Source organism: Xyrauchen texanus, chromosome 31 (assembly GCF_025860055.1).
Source record: "Xyrauchen texanus isolate HMW12.3.18 chromosome 31, RBS_HiC_50CHRs, whole genome shotgun sequence".
In the NCBI taxonomy this organism is placed as follows: Eukaryota; Metazoa; Chordata; class Actinopteri; order Cypriniformes; family Catostomidae; genus Xyrauchen; species Xyrauchen texanus.
The window spans coordinates 31,438,713-31,451,893 of record NC_068306.1 but is presented as its reverse complement, the minus strand read 5'-3'; the positions used below and the strand labels follow the sequence as shown (position 1 = coordinate 31,451,893).

Genomic DNA, 13,181 nt, shown 5'->3' with positions numbered 1-13,181 from the left:
GGGCTGAGAACACAGCCCTGCGGGGCTCCAGTGTTGAGGGTCAGTGATGAGGAGATATTGCTGCACATTCTAAACACCTGACGTCTACCTGACAGGAAGTGCAGGATCCAGCTGCACAGCGTGCTGTTTAAGCCCAGAGCCCAGAGTTTCACATCAAGCTTGGAGGGCACTATGGTGTTGAATGCTGAGCTGTAGTCTACAAACAGCATTCTCACATATGTGTTCCTTTTTTCCAGGTGGGAGAGAGCAGTGTGTATTGTAGATGCAATGGCATCATCAGTAGAGCGGTTGTTGCAGTAGGCAAACTGCAATGGGTCCACATAGGTGGGCAGCACAGAGCAGATGTGATCTCTGATTAACCTCTCAAAGCATTTGCTAATGATGGGGTCAGAGCAACAGGACGCCAGTCATTTAGGCAAGTGATTTTGGCTTGCTTTGGTACAGGCACAACGGTTGATGTTTTGAAGCATGTGGGGACTACAGACAGGGAGAGGTTGAAAATATCCGTAAAAACACCAGCCAGTTGGTACGCGCACGCTCTGATGACGTGGCCCGGAATGCCGTCTGGACCCGCGGCTTTACGGATGTAAAGGACTTCCTGAAGAGTTCAGAATATCAAAATAAAAGCATGAGGGTATAAAGGTTAAAGGTGTCACGGAGGCAGAGATATGAACTCAGTAGCAGGGTTTATTGAACAGATGATTGAAACAGTGATGTAAACATTGTGAGTAAATCCCATTGAGCAGAGTGGCAAACAGCTGGTGATTAACAGCCAAACAGGGTATAGACACGATGAACAGATAACTCACAACAGTCTTATGATACTAGCAGGCAATAATGAAGACACAGGTATGTTTGACATAGTCAAAAGGTGTGGAGACTCAGAGATACTATAGATGAGAACAGACAAAGTGTGCTTGGGAAAGTGGGGTATATATGCAGTCCTTGATTAGCCACTAATGATATGCAGGTGCCTGTAATAAGAACTCAGGGGAGAGTGAGCGCTGTGATGGCAGTGAGGAAGAAAGAGAGAGAGAGAGTGGATCCGTGACAAAAGGTGCACGATTGAGATATATTACTATGTATCAATATTATAATATATTATTATTATTATAATTTGTTTAAAAATTTTAATAATTTTTAAGTTGAATGGGTTCCAAAAAATAAATGTGTGAATGAAAAGTGAGCTGATATCTTACAGCAATTCAGGAGATCTGAATCCTTTAATGTCCAGATACAACTTGAAAAATGTTTGCAAAAAAAAACAACAAAAACGCTTCTTTTCAACTGATGACTTATACTGGAATTTCTGTTAATTTAGCTGCTACATTATCTGGTATAATAGTTAGTTATAAAGTGTTTCTTAATAACCTGTACATTTATATTGAAATAATGTGTAGTTAGCGGTTTTATTTCTTTACATATTAAAGAGTACACCCAATTATTTCCACCAATATTAAAATCGGATTGGAAGAGAAAAAGTGGTATCAGTGCATCCCTAATTTTACAAGGGTACATTTGGTGTTAACAGTTTACAATAAGGTTCCATTTTTAATTTTACACCACTTATTAATCTAGGTTCATGTTAATTGTAGCATATCTGTAATCAGTTCAATGGAAAGGAGGAGGCGAGAACCGGCTTGATGATATAAATAATATTTTAATTTTAAACTTAAACGAAAGACAAACACAAAAGACGAACATGTCCGTAAACGATCTCTCTCTCTCATCGCACCACCGTCTGCCATCGGCCTTTATCCCTCTCGGAGGCTTGATTAGCCTGATAAGGGGCTGGGTGTGTATAATCACAACCCGGCCCCGCCCTCCGCCCTGCCACAATATTCTAATACATTTTCTAAAGTTGTATTTGTTAATATTAGTTAATGCACTATGAACTAATCTAATTAACAATGGACAATTGTATTTTTATTAACTAACATGAATAAAGATTAATATATGCTGATAAAATATATTATGAATTGTTTGTTCATGACTCTTAATGCAATTACTCATGTTAACTAATGAAACCTGTGTAAAGTGTCGTACGGGGCTTACCACTTCCCAACTAATTCAGCAAATTGCAACACAGAAAACACTAATTCTGATATAATTTTTTAATTGTTAAAGGCAGCATTTTGTGCCGCAAACCTTTGAAAAGTTAAAGAGATAGTTCACACAAAAATGAAATTTATCTCACCAGTTTACACTCATACCATCCCAGATGTGTATGACTCTCTTTTGAAAGATTTTTAGAAGAATATTTCAGCTCTGTTCGTCCATACAATGCAAGTGAATGGTGACCAAAACCTTGAAGCTCCAAAAAACACATAAAGGCAACACAAAAGTAATCCATTAAACTCAGGTGGTTAAATCTTTATCTCCAAAAGCAGTATGATAGCTGTGGGTGATAAACAGATTAATATTTAAAAGTGTCCTCAGTAACTTTTTGTTTGTGTCAACTTGGATTTACAGTGACATCGAGTGGTGTGGATGGAGCATCATTCATGTTTTATTTACAGATGCCGCTGTTGAAATTTACACAATCAGCCATGATAAATTTAATCCAAGAGTGAAAGTGTCCAATAACAACATGGTTACTGAGATTAAGCGAGTAGTATTCAGCTGGTCATGTGAATCTAAAATGGCACATCTTGGATGGTATGAGAGTGAGTACATGATGAGATCATTTTTATTTGAATGTGCACTATCCCTTTAAGATTGAGGCACAATTCACGTTGTGTCCGACAGGTGGCGCCATACCTGCTTGTACACATCCAGACAGACCAACACAGAAGTAGACGAGAAAGGGCTTTGTTTTTGTACTTTTGTTATGGTTATCATTCATGAAATCCTGTGGGGTTTTTTATTATTATTATTTTAGGGGTTATATATCGCAATATCTTTCTGTAATAATTCTGACACTAGCGGTTTGTACTTGTTAAGCGCTGTTAATAAAGATAATTATTATTTTGATGGTAAATGATGGCAGAAGGCAGCAGTAATATTGCCAGTCTTCCTCCAGGAGACCCGCAACTCATTGCGTTCATAGTGGAGCATCTGAAGAACAGAGGTCTGTTTGATGAGTTTAGACGAGACTGCCTGGCAGACGTGGACACGAAGGTGAAACACACTGCATCCTGAGTTGCTTTGATGCTTTATATGCAACAACAAAGGTTGTGTCTCTAAAGCTGGTGAGCTGTCTACTTAGATATCATTTCTGGGCATCGTTTGCGAATGCTGTCTAGGTAGGCAGCTCACCTGGTTTTGTGTACTTCTATGTCTTTTGCTGTTTATTCCCCCTCACTGCCTTCATCATCTGTTTAATATAAACGGACCTGTTTTCATATCTCTCTGCAGCCAGCTTACCAGAATCTCAGACAGAAGGTTGACAGCTTTGTGTCCACTCATCTTAGTACTCAAGAATGGAATCCGTCCATCAACAAGAACCAAGTGAGGAATGTCTTGAGACAGAGCGTTGTTCAGTATGTATCAAGTCCATTCTGCTGCTGTAGTTGTATTGATTTGCTTCATATATTACATTGTGTTTAATGTTAGGGGCAATTTAAATCAAAACAAATTAATTAAGTTGTTTGAAAAGTTAGATAACCGTTTAATATGACAGTAGTTTTTAAAATAATAATAATAATAAAATGAGTCTTTCCTTACTATGACGGGCACAGACAGAGACTTCAAAATTTCCAAAATGAGTATAATTTCAGAAGCAGTTTTTTGTTCAACCAAAATGAAGATTTGGTGTAAACACAAAAGACACCAGTGACTCTGGATTTTGATTTGGAAATTTTGGAGACTTGGCTCTGTTTCAATGCTTTATGAACCAATTTAAGCATTTTATAGCCTACATATTTACCAGTCTCAGCATACCTGGGAGCTAGGGTTGCAGCGGTATACCAGTTTCACGGTATACGATGGTATAAAAATTGACGGTTATCATACCATGAACATTTGCATATCTGCGGTATTGAGAAATCAAATACAACCGGACGCAGAATCTCACCTGCACATGTGCATCTCCTTTCCTCCTCGTCTGCCTGTCAGACTCCTCAACTTGCGGCACACACACATGCAGCGGAGAAAATGTCAGAGAGAAGCGAGGCGAGGGGTTCTGACATAAGTGAGTGTGTGTGAGTTAAAGCAGTGTTTCTCAACTGGTGGGTCGCAGGTCTATTTGGACTGGGTCGTGGAGGGCAGGGAAAGAACAATGACATGTTCTTCCGTTGAAGATATTTCGGCAGCCATACAAGTGATAGCCTATTAAGGACTGCCGAGGCAAATTTAATGATAATCTCGCAGTCAGCTAAAGGCTTCTCATCTGCACTTTTGCACAACTGTAACGGAACCATCTCGCGATCATGATCTCTTTTATCTGGGGCGCGTGTGCAAACACCGGGCTTCCCTTGATATTTTGGCGTGCAGACCTCAAAACTGATGTGACCAATTTCAATTCGAGTGAGATTTTTCTTGTTTAAAGCGTTACGGAGGAAGTCAAGTCAAACCCATCAAACAGTAGGCTGCCCTGACCTACCAAACAGTACTGAGGAGGAAAAGAGCAAAACTGTGTTATGCGCAATTTTTTATTTTATTTGTTATACATCATCCCCTTTACAAAATAGTTTTACGAGTAAAAGTAACTGTTATATTTTGACAAACTGTTACAGTTTCTTATGAAATAATCATAAAGGTAGAATCTATTAGACCTCATTTTATATCAACAGTGGCAGTTTTAGTTAAAGTTTCAAGATGTGTTTCAGCTAGTATTTATTTTTTCATAAATAATATAATACAATTTATTATTATTATTACTATTATTTAAGACTAGCTACACTGACCTAATCATGTTAGCCTAACGAGGAGCCTTTCCTCCTGTGCAATTTGTATGTTCTGTTTAAGTAAATATGCTTTTCAATTGTTAAAAGGGGAGAGTAAAAATTCCTGTAGATTTTGTTGTTGACATCAACAACAAAAATAATGTTACTTGATGCATGTCCTTGTACTGGAAAACCATGAACAAATCTATACAACATAAAAGGAAATGCAACCCAGATACATTAAATCCAGGTTACGTTTTTACTATGGTGGGTCACCACTTGATTTCCAATGTAAAATCTGCGTCCTGAAGCAAAACCAGTTTAGAGTTATAGGTACAGACAGGAGCAGACAGGCTGCGCTGTCACGCACCTACAGTATATGTTAATTATTAATAATCACAGGACATTACTTTAAAAGCTCACACAGCTGATGTTATTTTTCATTTAGTAGTTAATTTAACATGTAAACTAACATGCTTTATTTATATAACATGGTATAGTTACATGCTATTTTTTACCATGTTTAGAATTTTGTTTATTATTATAATTCTGTTAACTTACCGTGAAAACCGTGATATTTTCTGAGATGGTTATCGTACCTTGAAAATCTCAAACCGTTGCAACCTTACTTGGAGCACCCTCTCTCAAAACCGTTTTGGCAGATTGTGAGGACCCACTTTATCAGCCAGCTGTGGGTTAAACACTTCCAAATTGACAACGCTATGTTTAAAGAATTGTGTGAATTGTGCGTTATTGCAAACTCATAACGTATGCACGAATGGTGAAAACACGTCATCGTTCTGCGAAAAACCATTTCCATCACGTTAATATGCATTTTAACTAATGCAAATCTCTAGAAAATCCATCTCCTCTTAGCGCATAAAATTTAAAAATTTTGCATATCAAGCGTTTCCATTCAGGAACTCTCCGACCAGTTAGAAACTCATAATTGCGGTAATTGACCCTTCGCTAAGCCACGCCTACTTTTAAGGAGGACTTTATCAAAATAATTCAAAATTTTTTAAAAAGATGTTGCCGGCTCATTTATAATAGTGACTCAAGTTACCCAGAGAGGATACCTGCCGTGTTTTTCTTTCTTTTTCAAAATAATCTTTAAATAAATCTGGAAAAGAGCATAATTTGGATTAAACTGTGTCAGAACTTGACCTCGGAGCAAATGACACCTACATTTGCTCCAAGGTCAATTAAAGCTAATATATTTGAACATTAACTAATTTATGTATTGATTCAAGTCATAGTAAAAGTGATAGTAATTAAAAAGTTCACAGCATCAAAGTGTTTTGAGACGTTATAAACAGCTCTGTTCACTTACACTAATGTTATTAGATGTGTAATCGCTATGAAATGAAGTCTTTCTGTGTAATTTTCTGTCTAATCACTGTGTAATTTGATAATTTATTTGACAAAAAGCTTCATATGAATATGCATTACAGTGTCACTCTTCATACCAGCCCACGTTAAAATATTATCCATTCCGTTAATGAGAATATTTTGGCAAAAAAACACGTCGTTCACGGCAGTTTCCCATTAATTCCAATGGGGAGTTCAGCAGAGCTTGTCAGAGCAAGCAATCGTAATCAAGGGGGGCGGAGCTTAGCGAAGAGTCAATTCCGACATGATGTGAACACACCATTGGTTAAATCTACACTATTTAAAACTACAAAAGCATAAAACTACATCAGTTGTGATTCAGCACTGCTCATGTGTGGGATGAATCTCATGGTTTGAGCGAAGACTTGGAGATTACCTGTAGAGCGGAGTCATGATGCACTGCATTCCAAATGGCATGAATCACCCTCCTAGATAAATCATGATAGTCCTGCTTTAAGATCGCTTCAAACTGAATTTCCAACAAAAATTACTTAAAAAGTGAGTTCTGAATGACTGTTGTTTTTGAGCCCCACACCTTTTAGTCTTTCAAAGCTCTCAGGGTGGATGATAAAGTCTTGGAAGGGAATAGGGCATAGGGATGATCACTTCTGAATGGAAAGCACCCATCACAAGCTATTTTCATATTATTGCATTCACTTAAACATTTATAACCGATAGCCTATTACTTTCTTTGAGGAAGATAAACAACACTCTTAATTATATTTGAATGTGATTATTAAAGTGTTTTATCCACTATACAATACACATTCATGTTTTATTGTACAATTTAAAAGGTGAAACAACTGAAACAATTTAAAAAGTTAAAGACACTATATTTTTATATTACAATCTACAGCCATAGTGGAGAATGCGAGTGAAACTGAATAATACAATTGTAGGTTTATGAACTGCAAACAATAACACCATAATATAAAAATGCAAAACGAGGATTTAATAATTATTAAATACTTTATAGAACATGAAAATGTTGGCATTATAAACAACTTGAGATGAGCATGGCTAGTGTCTGTACACTCATTTATTACTCCAAAAACACTTTATTGGCTTACACTTTCTTGCATTGTTTTGACCATTAGGTATTCTTCAGGAACAAAACTAACTAAATAAATAATAATCTTTCAACTTGTGCATTTCTGTGACCTCAGGTAAAAAAAAAGGCTAATAAAACACAGCACACAAATACTTGGAGACACTCTTTGGGAATCTCAAAACTGCAGCAATGTTATAAAATACTCAGAAGTACTGAATATTAGTAAACAAAAAGCATAACAACCCTACCAGAATACATACTCACACATTACAGCAGGTAAACAACTTCACCAAACAGTTAAAAATGCATGAGGAGAGTGATTTCACAGCACTGCTGAACAGCTTTTGCAATCCCTTCCCGCTTCTCCAACACTCGCGTGATTTGCGTCACAGCCGAACCTTCTTTCTAAGCTTACAGACATGACGTAAACATGCAAGGACGAATGGCGTATACCTGCGATTTTGTGCCAAATCTATCCCAATGGCTGTAAATAAAAATCTCAGTTGTAGAATTACCTTAGTGAATCGGAGTAAGCAAAAACATGGTTTGGAAGATGGGTTGTTAGTGTACTCTCTCATTAATCAAATACAGTACGTGGATTTAGATGTCTGTAGAATAACAGTATTTTGGCTTTGTCAAGCCAACATAGTCAACTTTAATATACTGGAGCCACACACTATGGGCCCATCAGTTTTTGAAGGCGAAACTAAATTCATTTGTTTGTTACACAGAAGACTCATAAAATGTCTTGCACGGTGTTTGGCCGAACAGTGGTAGATTTGTAGTTATTATGTTTGTAGTTCAGTTTGCTTATTGTAGTGGTGCAGAAATGACATGCTTTAATAAAATATGTGAGATTGTTAACCTATGTAAAACTTTCAATATTAATTCAGTATTCATATTGGATTGAAAACATGCTTATTTTCACAGATCAGGGATGTTGGAATCAGGGGTAGACAGAATTATTACTCAGGTGGTGGACCCCAAACTGAACCACATCTTCAGACTGCACATTGAGAATGCCATTCATGATTTCCTAGCCACAGAGAAGAAAGACGAGGGGCCGTCAAGTTCAAACCCTGAAGCTGAACAACAGGAGACAGCAAGCAATACTGCTGCAAAAACACAATAAGGTACAATAACTTTATGCCGATGGCATGTTTAGTACTGTTACCTCTGTCTTTTTAACATTGACCCTTGCATTATGTAGCAAGACAATTAGTCATTTAATCTTTAATGTTACTTTAAGAGACAAGATGAACAAATTCTTTACCATATATTTTATTTGCATTACTATTTATTTAATACTTGAGCCATGATTTTCTAGGTACAAGGATAATTTTTTGCCACCTCACAAGGGTATTAAAGGAGCATCAAAAGTTGTCCATCGATGATCGGGTACCATGGATGAACAACTGCAGAGCACTGGGATTTTGGGAGTTCTTGTTGTTTTAAGGTGGTTGTTTTGGACAATTCATGTCTGTACAAAGCTTATTACATACATGAATGTAAGCTGTCCAGTTTGGTTTAGTTTGATGAATGGCCTCATGAAGTCTTTTGAGGTAAAGAACTGATATTATTAGATATAATTTAAAAGTATGTTGGAATAAAACATAAAGATGATTTAAAATGTTTGTACTGAAGCCTCTTTTCTTGATTAATTAAATGTGTGCTTTTTTGTAGTATTTGAATGGGACACATTTCTAAAATAAATGTAACTCTTTTGAGGTAAAAATGCCAATTTTGTTGCGTGATTTTTAATACCACAAATACTTGCTTTTTTGTGTGTGTGTGTGTGTGTGTGTGTGTGTGTGTGTGTGTGTGTGTGTGAAAAACATGTTACTAATTGACTTGGCCATTGAGCAATGCTGCATTTTTCTGGACTCTTGTTAGCAGTGGCATTGTTGGGTGGAGGGAATCTTCACCAGCTTTTTCTTTTTTCAATTCCATATGGACAATAATGGGAGCAAGTACCCTCAAGAATTCACCGTGTTCTGTACCATGCTGACACAGTGTTATATGATTGAAACCATTTGGGGCTAAAAGCTTTTTGACCCGGGACTGCATTCGAAACTCCAGTGTACTCATGGCATGGACTTCCAGAGAAGGTTTTGCGGTAATGGAAGAGCCTCTGGAGAGATGTCATGTCCCAGCTTAGAAGAAAGGTTGACTGCTCCAGCTTGTTTCTGTCTTTCAGCACCTCTATGCTGAGAATGTGCCGTAAAGTCAGATTGCTAAAGAGCCGCAATAAATCTGACATTCGCTGCTTGTTGCAGTAAACCTCTTTGCAGTTGGAGGTTAGTTCTAAATATGGATCCATATTCTTGTGTTACTATCTCACAGTTGTTCAACTCATGGAAAATGTAATAAAAGGAATAGTAGAAAAAGAGTTGTAAACTGTTCTTCTGTTGTAAATAGGGTTGCTAAATTAAATGTGTTTCTTCAACTTCTGGCACTTTACTGTTGCTCTGTGGACATCTACAAAGTTAAGTCTTGTTAAAACATTTTTCATACAATCACTAGTTTTTTTTATTATTATTATTTATTTGTCTACAAACAATGTCCAACAGTGTATTAACATGCACCACAGGAGATTTGTCATGTTTAAAAGTCATTAAATTCAGTATTGTGTTCAATGGAATTCTGTGCTGGAAGTGATATTTTAAATGTTTTTGGAATAAAATGACTGACTCATTTGTCTTTCCAAGGTTAATTTCATAGCTAACATTTTATGCATCTTTAATGCACACAATTAAATAATATTTTTACACATTTAATGCTTGATTAGAAATGACGCGCAATAAAAATATTCTGCTCTCAAGTGATATTTACCTTGATTTATAATTTTTTTTCAAACATAACATACCAGAACTCAAGCATGCTCTTTACATACACTTTTGGTTAAGAAAAAACTATTAGGGGCAGAATTGTTTGGTCTGATGAAATGATGCCACAACATTGGGACAGTTGGTCATTTTGAAAAAATTATGAAAATCATTTTCCCACAATATATATTGAAATGGCTCATGTTTATTTCACTCTGTTCAGCTTTTCATCATTTAAACTGGATTTTCATATTTTAAAATCAAAGTCGTGCACGTGATCGCCTCAGTGGAGAGGAAGGGCGCTATGTGCAAGCGGAACACCCAGTCAGTCGTTCTGTATTCCCGAGTTCTACGTGCTCGGACCTGAGAGAATACAGGACGAAACCAACTCAACCCTGAGGGTAAATGTATTGGGTGTTGCCCAGCTCGCCGCTCTGCAGATGTCTGCTAGGGAGGTGCTGCTGGCCAGAGCCCATGAGGATGCCACAGTTCTCTTCGAGTGTGCCTCCTCCCAGGGGTAGGGCTTGCATGTTCACTACCTGGTCCCAGAAGGGGGTCGTAGGAACCTTGGCCACATAGCCTGATCGAGATCTTAGGATGACATGGGTGTCTACCAGACCAAACTCCAGGCAAGTGTCACTGACAGAGAATGCTTGCAGGTCCCCAACCCTCTTGATGGAAGCGAGCGCAATCAGGAAGGCCGTCTTCAAAGAGAGGGCTATGAGCTCAACTGATTCTAGGGGGTCTCTGGAGGCCTGAGAGGACTACGGAGAGATCCCATGAGGGGAACAGGCGTGGCCTGGGAGGGTTCAGCTTCTGGGCACCTCTAAGGAACCTGATGATCAGGTCGTCCTTCCCTAAGGACTTACTGTCGTGGTGAGCCAATATAGCGGCTACATAAACCTTCAAGGTGGAGGGGGACAGCCTCCCGAGATCCGAGAACCAAGTCTGTGTGGACCAATAGGGGGCCACAAGAGTAACTTGTTCGTCGTCCTCCCTGACCTTGCACCTTGCTCAGCACCCGTGCAAGTAGGCTCACTGGGGGAAATGTGTACTTGCGCAGCCCCCAGGGCCAGCTGTATGCCAGTGCGTCTATCCCGAGGGGAGCCTCCGCTAGGGAGTACCAGAGCGGGCAGTGGGAGGTCTTTTGTGAAGAGAACAGGTCTACCTGTGCTTTGACGAACCACTCCCAAATCAGCTGGACTGCCTGGAGATGGAGCCTCCACTCTCCGCTGAGCGTGCCCTGTCACAACAGAGCGTCCGCAGCCGTGTTGAGGTTGCCCAGGATATGAGTAGCACACAGCGCTAAAGGAGGAGATGGCAGGCGACATGTGACGAGTGCGCACACCGCCTTGGCGATTTATGTACACTATTGTGGTGGTGCTGTCTGTCTGCAGGGGTAATCCTGTCCGCAGAAAACAGAGGTCTGTCCAGGGGTTGAAAGTCTGGCGGTAGGAGGGGGTGATGAACACACGGTATGTGCAGTGGCGCCATACCATCTCGGGACTTGAGTCTGAAGCCAGTGCTGAAGCAGTCTCATATGCATCAACCCCAGCGGCGTGTCCACTGCGGAGGATGCCATATGCCCCATATTGTCTGTTTACCAGCTCCAGATCAAACGTCTCGTTCCCTGGGTCGTCTGTCTCAGGAATGCTTGGGAGCCTTCTGGGTCCTCGAGGACGTCCGAGAGACAGGGGGCGTGCGCTTCCTTTTGGGGTGCTCGACACTGGGGCTGAGAGCTGAGCCCAGGTTGAGACGGAGCTGCCTGACGTTTAGAAGCCGCAGGGGGACGCCCTTGGTGAGCAGACGGAGCACGGTTTGCGCTGGAACGGCTGCGAGGCATGATGTGAGAGATAGCCTCCGTCTGTTTCTTCACCTCCGAAAACTGCTGTGCGAAGTCGTTGATGGTGTCGCTGAATAGGCCGAGCTGGGAGATGGGGGCGTTGACAAGCGAGCATCTCGACCAGGTTCAACCACAGGTGACTTTCCTGGATCATGAGGGTCGCCATCGCCTGCCCGAGTGCCCACGCTGTTACCTTCGTGGCCCGGAGGGCAAGGTCAGTCACAGAGCGCAGTTCCTGCAGCACATCGGGGTCAGGACTACCCAAGTGGAGATCTTCTCCCCAATTTGGAATGCTCAATTCCAAATGCTCCAAGTCCTCGTGGTGGCATAGTGACTCGCCTCAATTCAGGTGGCGGAGGACAAATCTCAGTTGCCTCCATGTCTGTGTCCTTCAATTAACACATCTTATCACGTGGCTTGTTGAGCGCAATACCATGGAGGCATAACACGTGTGGAGGCTATTATTTGCGGCATTCACACACAACTCACCATGCGCCCTACCGAGAGCGATACTCTAGAGACCATATTTTAGCGACCACGAGGAGGCTACCCCATGTGACTCTACCCTCCCTAGCAACTGGGCCAATATGGTTGCTTAGGAGACCTGGCTGGAGTCACTCAGCATGCCCTATATTCTAACTTGTGACTCCGGGGGTGGTAGTCAGCGTCTATACTTGCTTTACTCCTTTTTTTTAACGCTAAATATCAGAGAAATGCTCTAAAAACATACATCTGACACACATAATCCGACAATTAAAAATAGCTCAGACGGAACATAAGAACATGTCCTGTGAGGGAGGGCGTAGTTTCCAGGGGGGATGGGTAGTAGGTAGCACCCCGTAATCTAAACAAGCAAGTACAACCCCCAATTTTAATACCAATTTTAATACCATGATCAATGGAAATGTACATCCCTGCCTGTGAGAACAGGACAGATTGATGAACTAAATGCAAAATGGATTGCTGTTGATTGTAGGCTTATATTCAATGATATAAGAAAAAAACTAACAATATAATGACTTCTAAAGTCACTTTTTGTATTGTCTAATCAACGCTGTACTATTCTGCCACAACAACACAATCTATTTCAATCTGAATAATTTGTGTTATATATATAATATTTATAATTATAAAAATGATTATGTATCCTTTTAATAACTAGTATTGAATTGATACGAAACGATTAAACCTTGACAACAGATATTATTTTATGAATATGCACCTCTGAGGTTACATAATTGTTG

At 39.8% G+C, this 13,181-nt stretch overlaps 1 protein-coding gene across 1 annotated transcript in view; it reads left to right on the top strand.

Moving 5' to 3' along the window:
* Positions 1 to 2,789: 2,789 nt before the first annotated feature.
* The window catches only part of LOC127624923 (uncharacterized), a 36,818-nt gene continuing 26,426 nt past the window's right edge, over positions 2,790 to 13,181 (top strand). The window contains exons 1-4 of the mRNA XM_052099850.1: positions 2,790 to 3,120; positions 3,358 to 3,482; positions 8,200 to 8,397; positions 12,016 to 12,151. Of these exons, the coding sequence (XP_051955810.1) occupies positions 2,980 to 3,120; positions 3,358 to 3,482; positions 8,200 to 8,397; positions 12,016 to 12,151 (600 nt within the window). The 5' untranslated portion in view covers positions 2,790 to 2,979. The remainder of the gene's footprint in view (positions 3,121 to 3,357; positions 3,483 to 8,199; positions 8,398 to 12,015; positions 12,152 to 13,181) is intronic.